Raw genomic sequence first — 19,809 nt, forward strand, 5'->3', positions numbered from 1 at the left:
ATTCTGCTCAAGAAAGCTCTCTTGCTCTCTCCCTACAACATGCTAAAAGGGGGTTTAAAATCCAAATTCTTCCAATAGAAAGATCAAAGTGCTAATAATCCACAAGGCTCTTGATAAAAATGGGGTTCAATATATATATATATATATATATATATATATATATATATATATATAGAGAGAGAGAGAGAGAGAGAGAGAGAGAGAGAGAGAGAGAGAGAGTTTTAGTATATTGCATTTGTTTTTTATAATTATGTTCTTTATTGTCAAACGAAGACACTAATCAACTTTTTATGTAGGCGAGGATTGAACTTTATATATCTTATTCAACCATCAAATTATAAGTACCTATTTCTCTAATTTATATCTAAATTATATAAATGAAATTTGAAGGAAATATGAATTTGGTAGATCTAGGCCCTCGTTTGGGAGGATGAAATGGAAATAAATAAAAAAAATAATTTTAGAATATTTTTCTATTCTCTTGTTTGGGAGTTTTAATGGAGGGAATGAAAAGTTCATTCCCTTATTTGGGAGTTTAATCAGGAGGGAATGGAATTAGGGGAGGCAAAATCTAACGCGACTCACGAACCCAGCGCGACTAACTAGTTTATAAACAGGTCCTGGATTGAGGCTAAACGGATTCAGGTCATATTCGGGTTGACATGGCTAACTCGTTTAATAAACAGGTCAGGTTTGTGTTCAACATGCAAACTCGTCTAACTTGTCTAGCTTATTAAGTTATTAGTTTTTTTTTTTATTGCTTAATTTATGATTGTTTTTATATGTTTATTATTATATTTATGGTTGTAATTGTATTTTAATTTTAGATATATGGAAATTGATCAAGATAATATAGGTTAGGTATGACTTATTAATCAAATAGATTATTAAACAAGTTATTTGTATTGAAATTTACATGACTTGTCAATTAAACGAGTTAAACGTGTCAAGTCAGGTTGACCTGTTTAATAAATAGGTCGTGTTTGGGTTGAGGATTACTGACACATTTACTAAACAGGTCGGGTTCAGGTCAACCCATTTGGTCAAATACTCATGGCTTGAAACGACACGAACCCGACCCGCGAACACGAATTGCCACCCCTAAATGGAATGGGTAGAACATAACACTCATTTCTCTCTATTCTTTTAAAATCTCAAATTTTCATTTCCCCCGAAATTAAGAGAAATGAGAGAGAATAGAATTAGATTTAATGAATTTTTTACTAAAACTCCTAAAATACCCTTAAATATTCAACCATTTATTTTAAAATATGGGTCTAATAGTAATATTATTATAAAATAATTTTATTTCATTCCCTCTATATTACTCTCAACAAGATTACTTTCATTCATTTCTATTTCTTTATTTTAGAACATTCAATCAAGGTTACATAATTCCATTCTATTCCATTCTTTTCCATTCTTTTCCCTTACTTAAATGCATTTCATTCCATTCCATTCATTTTCATTCCTTCATAAACTCCAAAGTAAAATTACTTACATTCCATTCATTGTCATTCATTTCTATTCCTTTATTTTAAAACATCCAATTAAGATTACTTAATTCAATTTCATTCAATTCATTTCCCTTGCTCAAATATATTCCATTCATTTCCATACCTTTATGATCATTCCATTCCATTTCATTTTATTCCCTCATGAACTCTCAAACAAAGCTTAAGGAGCATGGGATTTATGTTTGGCCTAGCGAGAAATTATTCTGCACGAAAATGGAAACAAATGGGATGTACATTGACATAGTGTTTCACATCCCACCAAAAAAAAGGGGAGAATTTTATGAAATTATTTTAATATATATATATATATATATATATATATATATATATATAACCAAAACCTCTGAAACTCCCACAATTTTCCAATTCAGCACAATATTTATATAAAATTATCATTTTATTTAAATAAAATTATTTTTATTTAATCCAAACTTGCTTAAATATATTCCATTCATTTTCATACCCTTATGATCATTTCATTCCATTTCATTTTATTCCCTCATAAACTCTCAAATGAAGCCTAAGAAGCATGGGATTTATGTTTGGTCTAGCGAGAAATTATTCTGCACGAAAATGGAAACAAATGGGATGTACATTGACATTGTGTTTCACATCCCACCAAAAAACAAGGAGAATTTTATGAAAATATAAATATAAATATATATATATATATATGTGTGTGTGTGTGTGTGTGTGTGTGTGTGTGTGTGTGTGTAAGGCCACAATTTGAGCCCGGATCCACAGTCAGAAGGGGATGGGCCTAAAATGCCTTTTACAATAAAATTTGTAGAGAGTGAGCTTGAAATCCAGGTTCTAGTGATATCTAAATAACAAAGATGATGGGCTTTGATCGCAATGATACACACAAGGAACTGTTTTTATGAAATAATCTTCTCCTCGGACATAAGCCGATGATGATTTATATTATTTCTTCCCCAGATAGATTACAATTATGGATCGTGAGGTATACAGTGTTTTTTTCTCCCTCCATTGCTGAAGGTCCCTTCTTCCTTTTATATTCCCTCCTTCTTTTCCTCTTCATCCTCCATGTCAGTGTTAAATTGCTGGATTAGATACTTGTCTCATCCACCTCCCATAAAGTCTTTGGAGACAGGAGGCAGGCTAAACTCTGATGCTCGAGTCTCACTTCCCCACTAATGCGACTAGAATAGCAGTTGCAGAGCATTCAATGCGGGGCCGATGGTAACAGCTTTATCTTAGATATTTCATCACCCTTCTTCTTATTTTCCATGTTTACCCCTACCCATAGGATTCTCTAGAACATTGCCTGTGGATATTAACCAGCCCTTTACCTGCCTCGGCTTTACATAGTCGAGGACATAATCATCTTCGGATTATCTTTTTGGACACACATGTTCAGGCATTACCTCTTTACTATTTAGTATTGCTTTATGAGTTGTCATTCATACATCCTCAGACCATTCAGTATCCTCGGATTGGGTCTTTAGCCTAAAGAATACTCTTGGGCCACCTCCCACATATTCTTGGGCCCAAATGACCCTACAATAGCCCCTCGAGATTCTCATTTTACTACCTCGGGAGGAAAAGAGAATCTCGACATTTGTTACCGTTAACTTGTACACATCACACATCTTTGCTGACAGGGATGACGACTTTTGAATTGCCCAACGCACATTCCTGACGTTTCGGCATGCAGAGCATCCCCAAATTAAATTATGATGTCTCTCTGTCCCCCACGCTCAGCGACGTGACGCGCATCTAATGTTTGAGGGTTGCAATGGGACATAGGCGGGAATTTTCCCGCTTCATAACTCCCATTGATATAAATACTAACAATTCAAAACCTTTTTTACACATTACAACACTCGTACAACGTATCTGCCACCCCTTGCGATCTACATGCGCCTTCACATTTACCAAGTATTGGGCCAAGGTGACTTTGTCATTTTAAAGTAAGTTCTCCCAGACTCTCTTTTTCATCATCTTTTTTCTTCCTTCTTTCTCTTGTGTTTCTTTATCCTCGGCTCATCTATTTTCTTAGTTCTTCCACCATACCCACACCCTACTCCCACAAATGGGTAGATTTGCATCATGAACTCTTCCACCATTCCATTTCATTTTATTCCCTCATGAACTCTCAAACGAAGCCTAAGGAGCATGAGATTTATGTTTGGCCTAGCGAGAAATTATTTTGCATGAAAATGGAAACAAATGGGATGTACATTGACATAGTGTTTCACATCCCACCAAAAAAAAGGGGAGAATTTTATGAAAAAAAAAAAAATATATATATATATGTATGTATATATATATATATATATATAACACCAAAGCCTATGAAACTCTCACAATTTTTCAATTCAGCACAATATTTATATAAAATTATCATTTTATTTAAATAAAATTATTTTTATTTAGTTTAAACTTAACAAGAAGTGAAACTCTATTTCTCTAACAAGTCCAAATTAAACTCAAATTTATCATTTTTTTAACAAAACCGAAGTCTCTAAAGCTCCCACAATTTTCCACGTCAACATAATATTTAAATAAAATTATTTTTATTTAGTTTAAACTTAACAAGAAGTGAAACTCTATTTCTCTAACAAGTCTAACTTAAACTCAAACTCATCTTTTTTTTAAACATGATTATTTTTGTTTAGTCTAAATTTAACAAGGAGTGAAACTCAATCTCTCCGACAAGTCTAACTTAAACTCAAACTCATCATTTAAAAATATATATATATATATATATATATATATATATTTTAGTCCAAACTTAACAAGGAGTAAAACTTTATCTCTCTGACAAGTCCAACTTAAACTCAAACTCATCATTTTTTTAAACAAAATTATTTTTATTTAATCCAAACTTAACAAGGAATGAAACTCTATCTCTCTAACAAGTTCAACTTAAACTCAAACTCAAGCGTTGATAAATTTTTCTTTAATATTTTTTTGTCTTTTAGAAGTTTTGATATCTGAATTTTTGAGTTATTTTTTTGTAGTATCTGAAATTGTTTGATAAATTTTTTGTAAGTCATTACACGTTCAAGTAATAGCTTCTTTATCAATTTGTAACACAAATTGAAATTATACAAGAGAAAATCATGCAATAGTGTAGTTTCTTAATCAATTTAAGATTGTATAAAATTATTTCAGTCTACCTCACAAATAGGTAAGTTCTCGTGCATAGCACTAGTTAGCAACTAGTAGGATGTATTACAAAATAAAAAGTGAAATGCAAGGCATATATTAATTATGGTTGTTTACGGGTCAAGTCGGGTTGGGTTTGTGCCCAACCCGAACTCAACCCAAATAATTCAGGTGGATGAAAATATAACCCGAAAACGACCTAGATGATTTTGTTCGATCTTCTGGTTCGAGCTTCATCGGTTTCGGGTTGTATCGAGTCAGTCTCAAGTTTTATCACTAGGGCCAATATTTGGCCGGATCCGTTGAGATCTGGCCTAGATTTTGTCGGATAATAGCGAGATCTCGCTGGATCTGGACCAGATCTAGCTAGATTTGGTCCAGAATGCTTAATTAATCATCGAAAAAATCTGAAGCATATGGGCGGGTTGGGTTTCACAGGTTTTGAAAGGGAAAACTGGCAACCAACCCACAAGAGTCAAGTTATAGAGTTCAGAACCCGCATTCGACTGCCGGAGTTGTCGAATCAGGTGGCGATGAGTCGGATGCGGATGAGCAACTGAAACAGGAGACAAAGAGAGTTAAATTTTAGAATAAACAATTTAGTCAAAAGGTGCAAAGCTTATAATATGTGTCATTGTAATAAAGTATTAGCTTCACTATTTACCTAAGCACATGGTTCGTTATTATTATTTCTTTCTACATGCTTCATGAATCAGTTATGCTCTTAGAGTAGAAGCATGAATCAATTATGGTCTAAGAGCATTCAAAAAAAATAAATTTTCATCACTAAAAGTTACTTTATTCATTATACAATGATACAAGGAAAATCAGTAGGCTGGATGCTTCAGATTTCAAATGGCTAGTGATTGTTTGGAATGTCTGAAAAGAAGAACACATGATCAAAGGTAATCGGGATGAACCGACCAAGAACCCTCTGATGTCAAAGTTAAGTTTCTCTCTTAAATTCTAGAGTTCCAACTTTTCAGAAGTTGTTAAAAACTTACCTTCACTCGATGTGAATGAGTGTTTATATAGTGTGATCTTGAAGCGGTTACTTGTCTCATAATTTCCCCTACAAATAAGGAAGTCAGAGGATTCAAGGTTAACTTCCATAACCGCTATAGGAGTTAGAATATTTTATCTTCTATAATTGTCATGGAAGCTAAGTACTAAGGAGGAAGTTATAACGATGAACCAGGATTTAACTCATGTCTCGAGATAATAACAGGTGGTTCGATTTAGCTCTTGTAAATAAATTTCTGGAATTTTTCCCAAGTGTCAGGGGTCGTCCAAGTGTTTTCCTCATGGACGACCCACATGTCTATGGACCACCGTCCTGATAGGTAAAGTCATTCTTGTCTTCTTTACCTGGACGACTCCTATGAACGACCGTCCTGATAAATAAAGCCATTCTTGTCTTCTTGACCTGGACGACTCCTATGGACGAGTTGGAGTTCAATTTTTTCTTGTTCACCATCATTATATATTATTACTTTTACAACAAATCCTACAGCTCATTATTTTGCACTCCATCATATTAAAATAATATGTTTTCTACCCACAATTTTACACCAAAAGGAGGAGAGAAGAGGACAAAGAGAGAAAAGATAATATAAAACAATTAATTTAGTAAAGAATGGTTTTACAGGCAGGGATGGAACCGGGATTTGAAGTTGGGGGGGGGGGGGCAAAGTATAAATACAAAAAAGTTTATGAAAATCAAAACTAACATCTACTCAAGCTTTGTCAAATTTCATCCCATTCATTAACATTATAATCTCATATTTTTACAATTTGGATTGATACTGATTTAATCGGTGGTAATTTTTTGGAATTTTGTTTGAAAATTTTCATGAATTGGAACATCAACACTAGAGGCAATGCTGCATTATTAGCTTCAAATTATTTGCAATTTTTTCTCTTTAAAAAAAAATCAAATACTATAGATAATTTTCCCATCATCAACCATTCAAATAAAAATTCCATTATTTCCATATTATATAGCTCTATAGTTTCAAAATTTAGTCCAAAAAATAAACCAAACAAACATACCCCACAAGCTATAACATTAATGTTAATAAATCATTTTCTAAAATTAATAGTTAATAATTCATAAAATAAATCAACAAACAAATGTTATCAATTAATAACATTTATTGACCCTCAAAAAAAAATTAATAACATTTATTACTTGTATACAGTGCTGCATTGTTTTTCAAAATGTGGGGGGGGGGGGGGGGCAGGGCATGGCCCCCCTGCCCCAACGTGGGTCCGTCTCTGTCTATAGGATTATGCAAACACACGTAATACTACAACAAGAATGCAAATTCATATGTGAAATGCATCGGCAAATGGAGTTGGTTTTTTGTGCATTTGTGTCAATAGCATTATGCATTCCCAAGGGTTCTGCATCACTTGTGAATGCTCTAACTAATTTCATATCATCTTCTTTCTATCTCTTCCGTTTCGAAATGACTTTTTTTAGTTTTTTACTGAGAGTATACTTGTATTTTGAAAAGTGATGTTAAAAAGCAAAAAACTAGTCCACACACACTTTTGTCTCTTTTTATTTATTAATTTTTTATGCTAGTGTTTTGATCAAGAGTTTTTTGATTCAATTAACATTCTTTCATGTTTTCAAAATCTCCCCCATTAATGAAACATCATACTGTATATGTATATATATATGTGTGTGTGTGTGTGTTTTGGCTTCCAGTTAGCGGTAAAGTCCCTTTTAGTCGAATAAGATATATAAGATTTTATCTCCACGTACGTCAAAAATTAGTTAATATCTTAACAAATAAAAATATAATGAAACAACATTTTAATGAAAAAGGCTAGTTTTGACATTTTACTTTTAAAACACCTACCATGATAAAAAGACCACACCATGCCATCATTCTTCCTATGTACGCTACATCTCTGTCCGGTGTCCCACTGCATAACATGCATATATCCCATACAGGAAAAAATCCCTTTCCACGCACAAATCTGAAATCACCATCAACTCTCTCTACTCTCTCTCTAGGGTGTTTGATTTGAAGCTGATATGTTAAAATAATGAACCACTAATTTTGAGCACATTTTGATTAGAAATGGTGGAATGGTTGAGATTCTCAAATCTCTTGGATTACCTTCGAAGAGCCGCTTGAATATGAGAGGTACATGTACATCTTTATTCAACTTGCAGTCTCACTTTTAGCTTTTTAGGCTTTCGATTTCATTTCATTTCTATAATCTTATACAATGTGCCCTGAATATCTTGTCATTTTACTCATTTGCCATTCTTCAGGTTTTGATTTGAAATGTTTGTGTGTGTCTGTGTGAGAGACTGAGAGTGGGTGTATATGAAGATATGGGGTCTAATAAGAAAGCTAGGGTTTTGGGAGGTGGGGTTTTTGGTAGTGGCAGAGTTGGTAATTTTGGTGTTGAAAATTTAGGAAATGGGAATAGTGATTCTTGGAGGACTAGTGTTTGCTGTGAGGTTGATGATTCTAAAGAAATTGATTCTGTATTAGAGGCTGCAAGTATGGTATATAGTAGTTTGAATTTGGTGAAAAGGGTAAGTAGAGAAACGAAAATTGGTGAAATTGTGAGTGATGATTTCAAAGAAAATGTGAAGTATGAGGTGGGAGATATGGTGTGGGGAAAGGTGAAATCGTATCCGTGGTGGCCGGGTCAAATATTTGATGAAGCACTTGCAGTGCTTTCGGTTCGTAGAACGAAGAAAAAAGGGCATGTATTGGTAGCATTCTTTGGGGATAGTAGCTATGGTTGGTTAAACATGAAAGAAATTATCCCATTTGATCCTCACTATGCTGAGAAATCAATGCAAACGAATGCAAAGGCTTTTGTGAGTGCTGTTGAGGATGCGGAGAATGAGGCCTGTAGAAGGGCTGCACTAGGATTGGAATGCCGGTGTCGCGACCCTTCTAATTTTCGGCCTGTGGATGCTCGTGGGTTTTATGCAGTTGATGTGGGAGGTTATGAGTCTCATGGGGTGTATTCAACGGAGCAAATTATAAGGGCTAGAGATGAGTTTTTTCCACTTGAGATGCTTTCTTTTGTGTGGCAAATGGCTTTAATGCCATGTAGTAAGTTGCAGGGAAATATTGATTGGATTAAAAGTATGGCTAAAGTTCTTGCCTATCGGATGGTTGTGTTTGAGAAGTCTGACGAGACCTATTCACATGCATCTGGGATTGATCGAGTTTGCCCTGCAAGTTCAAAGAGGGTTTTAAATCAGCAAGAATTGTTGTCTCAAGGTATAATTTAATTATCTTTTCCCTGAATATTCTGTTATATGTTTTGTTGTTCATGTATATCATATTCCCTGAACCTCTGCACAGCCAAGGTAGATGCACTGCATTAAGATGACTATTTAATATGTGGAAATTAGGTTCATTTCAACATGCATATACATATGGATTCTCCAAGTCTCCATATGTGCATGAGATCAAAAATGACATTCCTTCTTGTTTGTTGATGAATGCTTAGCCTCAGTTTTTATTTCTTCCTTTGCTCTAATACTGTCTTTCGGTTACTGTTTGCAGCAACCTTGAGTGGTTCTCCCCTTATTGATGAAGCTTTTGGCAAGAAGTCTACAAGTCCTATAAAAATTCAATGTAAGAGAGATCAGTATTTTCTTAAACAGGTTGATGATCCCAACATTTTGGGAGCCGATCACCTTGGTCAAGAGCAACTAAGTTTCCTAAGCCCATCAATGTATGAGGAAGTAGCCTTGTCAGATAGAGAGCATTTCTTGGAAGGGAAATATCCACACTTTTTCATGAATACTGAGTTCACAGGCAAAGAGGATGGAATTGACACATTTAGCAAAGTGAGTATGCCACTTAATCCGGGGCTTGCTGGGAAAGAGAGTGTAACCACGGACAAGGAAGCAGGACCTGAATCAAATAGGACAAAATTAACTGACAGTTCTCAAGATTTCCAACAAGCTCAGCCAAGAAAGCTGAAAACAGATGAAAATCATAATGGGCCTGAGAACATGCATTTGGCTGGCAGAATTACCTCTCCCTTGGACACCTCACAACCTGGTAATGTTCTTTGTACAAATAGTCACAATATGTATAAGAACTCAAAGGCACTTAAATGTTCTGAAGAGGACTTGAGTTATGAGGAAGCTTATGTGGTAGATATAAATAAGAAAAAGAAAAGAAAATCTAATTTGGATGCAGGCATAGAGCCTTCATATAAACTCCTTCAACCTGCTACATTCAAGGCATTGGCAAGACAATCAACTCAAAAATCTAGCCCAACTGCTTTAGTTCATAGAGAGGATTCACCAATGGACCAACAGGAGAGAGCAATTGAAGCCTGTCATGCCATTTCTTCTGGTTCCATTGCTAGACAGAAAATTTTTTATACAAGAAATGTTGAAACTGGACTTTCTCAGTTAATTTCTGATCTATTAGCTCTTGCACTAAATCCTTTCCATGATGTGGAACAGAACAGACCTGCAATTGTGCTTAATTTTTTTTTGCAATTTAGATCTATTGTCTATCAGGGAAACTTGGTTGTATCTTCTTCTGAAGAGCCAGTATTGATTGAAACTCAGCCCATTAAACCTCATGTATTTCCTCTGGCTACTGAGAGCAATCCTGTTAGGAGCGCTCGGGACCTGCCTCTTTCTTCTAAACCACCCAAAAAACGGCTGAAATCTGATATTTATGCAAAGTCTGGCCATATCTTCGATTGTGGGGAAGATATGTCCACAAAGAGACTAAAACACCTAAATGAGCTGGAGACATTGACCGTAGAAAAGAAGGCTAGCAACTCAAAGCCTGTAAAGTCTCAAGGAAGAGACTGTAAGGAAATAGATGAGACAGTTTCAAAAAAGAAGGAAAGAAATGTGCTAAAGAAGCCAATTGCTCCCAAAATGGTTCCTGTACCTACAATGCTAGTGATGAATTTCCCACGTCAATCAGCACTTCCGTCAGTTTCAGAGCTGAAAGCAAAATTTGCACGCTTTGGTCCCCTCGATCATTCTGCCTCTTATGTGTCTTGGAAAGCCTCAAAATGTCATGTTGTGTTCAAATACAATTCTGATGCTCAGGCAGCATATAGGTATGCTGTCCAAAGTCGTTCTCTGTTTGGAAATGTGAAGGTATATTACCAATTGCAAACCCTAGGGTCTCTGGAACCAGAATTGCATAAGCTAGGCAAGCAGCTTGAAGAAGAGGCCCAATATAAGTTTCCACATTTGACATCATTGAGCAGCTGCAATTCTGTAGAATCAGAGTTTCAGCCAAAGTCATCTCATCAGCTGAAGCCACCGGGTGATGACTTGAGGTCCACCACAGGTATACCTGGTACAACCTTACACGTAAAATTAATGTTGGGTGGGAATCAAACCAGTGAAAGTGAGCGGTTTGCAATTGATAGTGACATCAAAAACTCCTATGGTAATAATCCAACTGGTAGTTCATCATCTTCCTTTTCTACTATCAATGTCAATGTTAGGAACTTCCACAAAGCTATACCTTCACCTTTGCCTCCTCCCATTGATCTCCCTAACTCGATTTCACAAGTTTTTGAGGACAGTGAGCTTCTTCAATCTGTTCAAGCTTGTAATTTTCAGCATTGCCAAGTTGGGCCTAGAAACAATCACACCTATTACTCCACCCCTAGCCAAAGTGTAGACATCTCTCATCAAATGTTAAACCTTCTGACCAAGTGTAGTGAAATTGTACATGAGTTGAAGTGCTCGTTAGGATATGTGCCTCTCTGTCTCTGATTAACTCAACCAGTAACATATGACATTGGTGAATAGTTTATACACTGAAGCCATTGATTTTCTGCAGCCAGGAAAATAGAAGAGTATGCAAAACACTAGACTAAACCTGTTGGAGTATTATCATGTGAAAAGACCCACTAGTTTGATACTTGAGTAAGAAGTTAGTGTTAGGAATGTACAGTTTAAACTTTAGACAGCATGAAGCATGATCAAGAGGAATAGAAGTAGTTGGCACATTGACATAGTTCTAAATATATGGCTATTTTAGTTCATCTTTAGAGAGGTGGAAAGAAAAATTTCCTTTCTTTTTTGTCCATATGCCAATGCAAAATCTACAAGGTATTTTATGTTGGATTTGGATGGTATTTTGTTATGCATTTGGTTTGGAACTTATTTTGTGTTTTGAGGCATCTCCTAGTAGGCACACGGTGCACGTATGTTGTAGCTCCTTTTTCTTGTGAATGCCACCACGTCCTTTGGATAGCTTTATAAATTGTATGGCACCTATCATTGCTATTGAACATTTGACTATAGGGTGCCGTAGGGTATGGCACGTGACGCAATTCCTTTCAATGGTTGAGATATGTAATTTCTCTTAGTGGCGCAATTCCTTTCAATGGTTGAGATATGCTATTTCTCTCAATTCTCGAGATTGAGAGTTGAAAAAACCTACTTTCAATCTCAACTATTGATTAAAAAAAGTTAAGAGAAGTAAAAAGTGAAAAAAATTTGTGAGAGGGCTTGATCTCAATCCAAGTAATGTAATATTAGACAGTATTCAACTTTTCCTTTTTCTAATAAGTAGAATCTCATTATAAAAAATTAAAAATCAAGGTGGTGCTGATGGGAAAATACAATAACCATAGTTCAAGAACCCAATGTTTACCCGATTGAGAAGTTCAATTTGTGTAAGATAAAAATATTTTTGTCTATTCTAACCCTCTTCTTTTTCCTTCTCCCTTTAATATTTTGGTTATTGCGGGCGTCCGGGACTTTTAGGGCATATGATTAATTCCTGTTCTCTTTATAATTATTTTTTGGGGTAAAAAAAAAGAAAAGAAAAAAGATCTGGGCTAACCGGCTAAAATCAGAAACTACACAAAATTATCAAAAAAATCTAATTTGCATCCTAAACACAAATGATATTCAAACATCTTTTGAAAGTTCAAAAATCATTTTCTTCTTTTCAACCGAACAAGTCTCTTAGTAATGTTTAAAAACTGAAAACCATTGTTTAAGTTGTGATACCAAATGGGCTATATATTATGACAAATTATATGTCTGTGGATTGTCTGTGCACAATTCTCTTAGTAACTATGTATGTTATGACAAATTATATGCATGTGGTGATGATGGCGATTGTGCATAGGTGCCAATTGGATATTTAAAAAAAAAAATTGGTAGGATTTCCTACACCCCTCTAGTTTGAATGTTTTTTATCCATGTGGGGTGAAAATATACGTAAAAATGTGTGTACTATCGTTTAAAATATGTAAAATGTGTTAAAATTATTATCCCAAACACCTCTCTAATTCCGGGTGAGTGGTTTCTTCGTCTAACATACAAAGGCAATTACGACGAAAATTTTCTGAATGACCGTGTAACGTGTTTCATGTGGCTTTGGTACTTTGGATTGTCGCAATCACTATTCTTCTCATTGAAGTCGACAACGCCGTATGGGACTTGAGACTTGTCTAACGCACACCAAAACAATTAGAAAAGCAAGACCTCTCAACCGAACGATGAACCTTACAAGAAGCCACTAGAAGTCTAGAACCGTACTTAATACTATTTTTCCATAGGAAAATAACACCTACCTCGAATCATCATCCATCCTCCTTGCACAAAAGTTAGATCTCACAGGCTCATAGCGTTGACCAGTTCACTACATAAATAATTGAGAAGTTAGAGGTTGCACCAAATTCTCTCTCTCTCTTCAGCAAAAAAAGAAAATCTCTCTCTCTTTCTCTCTCTCTCTCAAATCTCAAAACATGGAGTACAGGACCTTAGAACTGAACGTAGTCTCTGCCAAAGACCTCAAAGATGTGAACCTTTTCTCCAAGATGGACGTGTACGTAGTGGTCTCACTCTCTGGAGACTCACACCACCACAAGCAGAAAGCCAAGACCAACGTGGCCAAAGACAGTGGCACCAACCCCTCATGGAATTTCCCTATGAAATTCACCATAGAAGAGTATGCAGCCCAGCAAAACCGGCTGACCCTCGAGTTCAAGCTCCGGTGTGACCGCAGCCTTGGTGACAAAGACATCGGTGTTGTCTATGTGCCCATCCAAGAGCTTCTCAACACTACAGGAGACAACAAGTCTATGAAGTTTGTGTCTTACCAGGTGAGAAAGCCCTCAGGGAAACCCCAAGGCGAATTGAACTTTTCTTACAAGTTTGGTGAGAAAGTATCTAATGCAGCAGTGGCTTCAAAGGTCTATGGGGCTGAGCCTGTCACTGCTTACCCTGTAGCCCAACCTGTGGTTGGGCCTAGTGCACCTTATGTTGGTTCATACCCTCCTCCTCCTCCTCCAGGACCAGGATATGGGTATCCACCACCACCACCACCACCGTATCAACAACCATATGGTGGGTACCCACCACCACCTCCACAAGGATATGGGTACCCACCTGGGCCAGGATATGGGTACCCACCGCCTGTGCAGCAACAACAACCCCAGAAGAAGAACAAGTTTGGGATGGGATTAGGAGCTGGGCTGCTAGGAGGAGCGCTTGGAGGGCTATTGATTGGAGATATGGTGTCTGATATGGGTGATTGTGGTGGTGGGTTTGATGGAGGATTTGATGGTGGTTTTTGATTATTATTGTTTTTTTTTTCTTTTTTTAATTTAATGTTTTTGTTATACTTTTTTTTCTTTAATGGGGTTTACATGTTTCTGAGGAAAATAATGCATATACTGGATGTAGAAGGAGATAATTATTGTTAAAACTGTTAAATTTTCTCTATTTTCGTCTATGTTTGAGGAGAGATTCATGTGACATCATGTTTAAAGATCTGTATTCATATTACTTTTATTTTACACATGCTTAGGTAGGAATGGATTGAATGTGATAATATGGCTTATATTTTTGTTTATAAAAACCAAAAGGGTTTAATTGTTAGTTTGTTAATATGCTTTGTAGTTTGTATGTATTCATGCTTTGCTTATGGTGTTTGAGCCTGTGAGAATATTCCATGGAATTTTTAAGCCATCAGCTGGCTGGATAATATCTATAGTATTAGATCAATAATTTACTAAGGCTGTGAAGAAAGCAATACTTTTCTCCCAATTGGCTCATCAATAATTTATTAAGGGTTGTGAAGAAAGCGATACTTTTCTCCCAATTGGCTATCAACAACGTGTTTGACACTTCAATCCAAGATTCCAAATTTCCAAGTAGCTAAAAACAAACAAAGAATAGGAATAGGGTTTTTAAATGTCTTCTGAAGGTGATGGGTTTTTTTTTTTTTTTTTTGAGAAACAAAAAGGTGATGGTTTTAAGGTCAACATGACGTATAATCAGGGAGGTTGATCCAGGGGAAAATTGGACCCGCAATTATGAACTTCAGTAACACGTTCCCTTTTTTGAAATTTTACAAAACAAGGGTTTGTAACGACCCAAGGTTCTTCTATTTTTCTCTTGGTTTTGTTCTTCTAAATAGCTAGAAATAGCCAATGGCCTTGTAGCCCAGTGGTACCCAGGTTCCTTTGTAACCTCTTGCTCGGGGTTCTATTCCCCTCACTTACCTAGCAAAAAAAAAAAAGACGCTAGAAATAGACTAGGATGATTATTAATAGAGTATTGAAATATTAGATCAAGTTTAATTTGGTTAATCAACTATTAATTTATCAAATTAGTTCATCAACTACTGGTACGCTACTCTCTCACAAAAAAAAAAAAAAAAAACTACTGGTACGCTAAAGATTAAGGGGGAAGTAACTCCCATTACATTAGCCTCAAGTTAGCTTATAACAAAGCCAACAGATCAAAAAACAATCAAAACATAACCAAAAAAATAAACAAAAGTAGTCCCAACTAGCTAAACAAGTATATGCAATCAGACAAAAAGGTATTGTATTTGTGAGTGCAAACAGTGAGTGAACTGCATTGGTTAAGCAGGTCAAGGACAATGTAAGCATCGATCTCTCAACAATCAAAGTTTTTTATTCGTAATTAATGGGCTTGGTTTACTCCATCTCAAATTCTCCAGAATTCAACTTTAAGCGGTTTTGGACAATTCTTATGTTTCTAGAGAAACCCATTGAATTTTGATCCATATTTCCTCGTAATCTTGACTCTTGACTCAACCCGCCTGTACCGATTAATCTTGGACGACCCCCAGCCAAACCGTATGTGTTTAGCTTGAAAAAATCACGAAGTGATTGATGGTTGCCATCTGTTGGGTAATTTAGACCCTGATTGTCTATTACGTAGCAGATTTTGTTAATTAAGTCCAAGTCCGACAATGCCAGATTAATCAAATTCATTTAACCAATGGAAAGAGATTAAATATATGGCATAGGGCATCACCAATTGCAATTCAATCAAACATAGAAAAGAGAATAGTGATACAGTGACAAAGTGGAAATCATGGGAAAAACAAAGGGATGAGCAATCTACTATAGTAAGGGAAGTTCACCGTCCAAGTAAAGCCTTTATCTAGGCTCTACAACTAGAAAATCGACTTACAGTAGAAACCTACTATTACTTCATAATTTATGAACTCTTCAACTATATGGATGCTCCACAAATGACAGACCCGCTATCACGGCCGGAACTTCTATTTCACTCCAAGAACCTTTTGAAACTTCATTCCACAAAATTAACACTGGGATGTTGTGAATTTCAATTTTACTGCTTGAACACTTGCAATAATTATCTTAAAGATCTCTCAATTTGAACTCACGGGATATGTTAATTTTGGCTTGTATGATTTCTCTCTTTAGGGTACAACAGAAACCTCTAAAGCCTCTTTTTTTTTTGTTGAGAAACCTCTAAAGCCTCTTGAAAATGGTGCATAATGGTCCCTTTAATACTTGATGTAAGCAGGCAGAAATCTGAGCACATATAACTTTATAGAATTTAAAATACTCCACGATTTTTTATCAATGAAACCTTGATTGAGTGGTAGTCGATCTTCTATCAATCGTCACTAGATCGAAAGGCAGTTGAGTACAATTAGTCTTGCTTTTCTTGAGATGTTTCTTATACAATCTAGCTTGAACTTGATTTGATCGTCGTGGACAAATTAAAGACACAAATGACATTTTATATTGTGATGAAACTTGCCATCAATAAACTTGACATTTTAATTGGGGTCAATTTTGAGTATGTAGAAAAAGTAACCAACAATTATTTTGAATGTAAGCTAATATTTTGTAGTTACGTGCTCTAATAAAGTAATAAGTCTTTTATGCATTCAATATATGAGAGACCAGATTGATTTATTCACTTGTTACAAAAGCTATTGAATAGGTTCATCAAAATGGAGGACACACTTGTGAACATTGATATTTGATTTTTGTTGTTTTGGAGTGAAAAGTGAAGAGGCCAGAGGGTCAACTTAATTATTATTTTTATTTTGTTAAATACATTTTTTGTTCTATCAACATCCACGAATGAGCTGTCCAATGTAATTTTCTACAAGAATAAGTACAATCATTGAAAGCAATAATAAAGAAAATATTTCTCTAGCATTATTGTTAACAAAACAACAAAATGTCCGGCAGCATTGAATATTAGGAAAACAAAGAATTAGAGAAGGGATGCATCATACATAAAGACAAAAATCTGCGTAAGTTACCAATTCTATTTCTTGTTCATCTATTTAAACACAAGACCTGGTCCTCATGTCTACTCACTCTTAATTTTCAACTAGAAATTTCTTGCGCGCTTAGCTAGTCATGGCAATTAAGGTTCATGGGGCTCTATTTTCCACGTGCACCGCACGAGTTTTGATTTGCCTCTGCGAGAAAGGCCTTGATTATGAGCTCCTGCCAATTGACATGGTTGCTGGTGCCCACAAACAACAGCCATTTCTTTCACTAAATGTGAGAGCTCCATTAAAATCTTTTCCTGTTTTTTGTTGTTGTTGCTGAATCTTATTTTGCTCTCTTGGGTTACTTATTATATCAGTTGCTATTGCTATGTTTCAGAAAGTACTTTTAGAAAGATAATAACAAAGATTTTTTTTACCCTTTTACTTCAATTTCACTTTCAGCCATTTGGCGAAGTACCTGCTTTCAAAGATGGCGAAGTTAGTCTTTTTGGTAAGTTTTTTGAACCAAAGACTCTTCCACGACATTTGGTATGAGAAATCCAATCAGTAATATACCCTTCGATATTCAACTTCTTGAGAACTGATGGGTGAAATGGCAATTATGCAGTTATGCTCACATTTGGTTTAATTAGAAATCTTATAAATTTTTATCACCACGTATCATTAGCGTGATGATCACTCCGCAAGGATAAATTCTTGTCGAGAGCCAAATATTTGGTTTAACAATCTATCTTTTTAAGTTTTATTGGTTTTTATTTTTAGAAATTCTAATGAATTATGTAGTCTTTCTAAAATATTTTTAGATTCTTAAAAAAAAAAATTGGTTGAGAAAAATGTTCATAAACTTAATGTGAACGATATTATCCATTATTTTTTAGGTGGCTTCTTACAAATAAAATATGTTGGATAAATCAAACTTAGGTTCAACGAAAGAATTTTTATTGTGTAACAGGAGAGAACTCTCCTTGTAGTGTGAATGCATTTCAATAGTGTTCTAAAATCTGAAGTGTAAAGAATGAGCAGATATTAGACAATAGGTATATTTTTCTTAGACACGGTATTAAACCAAGAGTGTTGTTTTCACATTAAAAATAATAATTTCCCAAGTCAGAGGAATATGGATTACCCCACATTTTTAAAAAGTAATCCAAATTCACAAAAACAAAGGGGTGAGTTTCTGTGGGTATCCAAATGCTCATAGTCCCTTGCATATATTTGGATTCCCTTAAGGATTCCTTGTCTTTTTGCAACCAAACATGGAAAATGTTCCGAAATTCTTGCTAATTTTCAAGAATTCTATAAGATTACCTCGAATCAAACATTTCATCAAGTTACGGTTCTATAAGCCAATAATATTAAATCATGCATAATTTGGTCTTACTAATCGTGTGGTAAATACTGCTCTGACTAGAATCAAGGGCAATTAACCGGTACTTAGCACGCAAGCACAAGGACATTGGGACTGATCTCCTCCTATCCAATAGCTTAACACAGTCTGCCCTTGTGGAGACATGGATGGAAGTGGAGGCACATAAATTTGACAGTCCAAGTTCAGTAATTCTTCGACAAATAATTGTCATTCCAAAGTATGGGAAAGCTCCTGATGAGCAAGTTATTGAGACTGAAATGGAGAAGCTAGGAAAAGTTCTGGACGTGTATGAGGAGCGGTTGTCTAAATCTAAGTACCTTGCTGGAGAAAATTATAGCTTGGCTGATCTGCATCACATTCCTCACCTTGTTTACTTCATGAAAACTAGCAAGGCCAGTGCCATCACTTCTCGTCCCCATGTTAGTGCTTGGTGGAATGACATTTCCTCGAGGCCTGCCACTGTTAAAATTTCAGCAACCATGTCCCTTTTATGAGGATGAATTGAAGGGTGTCAAACTCAAACTATCAATATGTAATAACTCAGTAACTACCTTCCTTTTGTTGCTAAGCAATAATAAGCATATGCCACAATTCGAGAAAGAGCTAGTTGCATCTATATTTTTATTATATTTATGTATTTCTAATCAACTTAGTACAATCTTGCAAAATATCACATCGTCCAAATCTGCATAATCTAAAGTATTGCAATCTCCCTCACATAAATTCCTAATACCCTCCCTCATTATGTTGACTTGCCTTTGATCAACATGATCTTATTAGATTGGTATTGATAACGATTTATCGCAACCTAAAAAAAGTACTCAAATGACATATACACAACTATTATGCTCCCTTCCCTTGGGTTGTAAATGGTATTATGGTCAATTTGGTAAGGCCATGTGACTCGAGAATATTACAGTGTAACATGGACATATCAAGGACATTAGAGATTTAAGTGATGAGATTATCATATCCATATTTTATGGATTTGATTGTTATTGAATAATAAATGCATAATATGGGCAGGTGTTGAATCCCATTTACATTGGGAATATACTAAGTTGACATAAACTATATAAGTGGATAATTTTTTTTTTTTTTTTTTTTTAAAACCTTCTATCATACATTTATACTAACCATTTTGAAGTACAGCACTGATACGAACCTCCCACAAAGTGTGACAACATGTTTGAGTAACATATATGCAGCTGACTTGCATTTATGTATGATGTTATCCTTTTCTTGT

At 35.4% G+C, this 19,809-nt stretch overlaps 3 protein-coding genes across 4 annotated transcripts; all 3 read left to right on the plus strand.

The window, feature by feature from the left end:
- Positions 1-7,592: 7,592 nt before the first annotated feature.
- Positions 7,593-11,892, plus strand: LOC142623443 (PWWP domain-containing protein 1-like). 2 transcript variants are annotated; one of them, XM_075796860.1, is made up of 3 exons: positions 7,593-7,813; positions 7,945-8,917; positions 9,206-11,892. In XM_075796860.1, the coding sequence occupies exons 2-3, from the start codon at positions 8,008-8,010 to the stop codon at positions 11,407-11,409; spliced, it is 3,114 nt and encodes a 1,037-aa protein (XP_075652975.1). In that variant the 5' UTR covers positions 7,593-7,813; positions 7,945-8,007; the 3' UTR covers positions 11,410-11,892. The 2 variants fall into 2 exon arrangements, with proteins under 2 accessions (XP_075652975.1, XP_075652976.1); XM_075796861.1 differs by lacking the exon at positions 7,593-7,813 and having other exon boundaries at positions 7,878-8,917.
- A 1,337-nt stretch (positions 11,893-13,229) lies between these two features.
- LOC142626326 (protein SRC2-like) lies at positions 13,230-14,455 on the plus strand. Its single transcript, XM_075800149.1, has one exon. The coding sequence runs from the start codon at positions 13,401-13,403 to the stop codon at positions 14,229-14,231; it is 831 nt and encodes a 276-aa protein (XP_075656264.1). The 5' UTR covers positions 13,230-13,400; the 3' UTR covers positions 14,232-14,455.
- A 2,763-nt stretch (positions 14,456-17,218) lies between these two features.
- Positions 17,219-19,154, plus strand: LOC142626202 (glutathione S-transferase F13-like). The gene is made up of 3 exons (XM_075799997.1): positions 17,219-17,465; positions 17,636-17,684; positions 18,606-19,154. The coding sequence occupies exons 1-3, from the start codon at positions 17,319-17,321 to the stop codon at positions 19,055-19,057; spliced, it is 648 nt and encodes a 215-aa protein (XP_075656112.1). The 5' UTR covers positions 17,219-17,318; the 3' UTR covers positions 19,058-19,154.
- Positions 19,155-19,809: the final 655 nt, after the last annotated feature.

The sequence above is a fragment of the Castanea sativa genome, chromosome 2 (assembly GCF_040712315.1).
Source record: "Castanea sativa cultivar Marrone di Chiusa Pesio chromosome 2, ASM4071231v1".
In the NCBI taxonomy this organism is placed as follows: domain Eukaryota; kingdom Viridiplantae; phylum Streptophyta; class Magnoliopsida; order Fagales; family Fagaceae; genus Castanea; species Castanea sativa.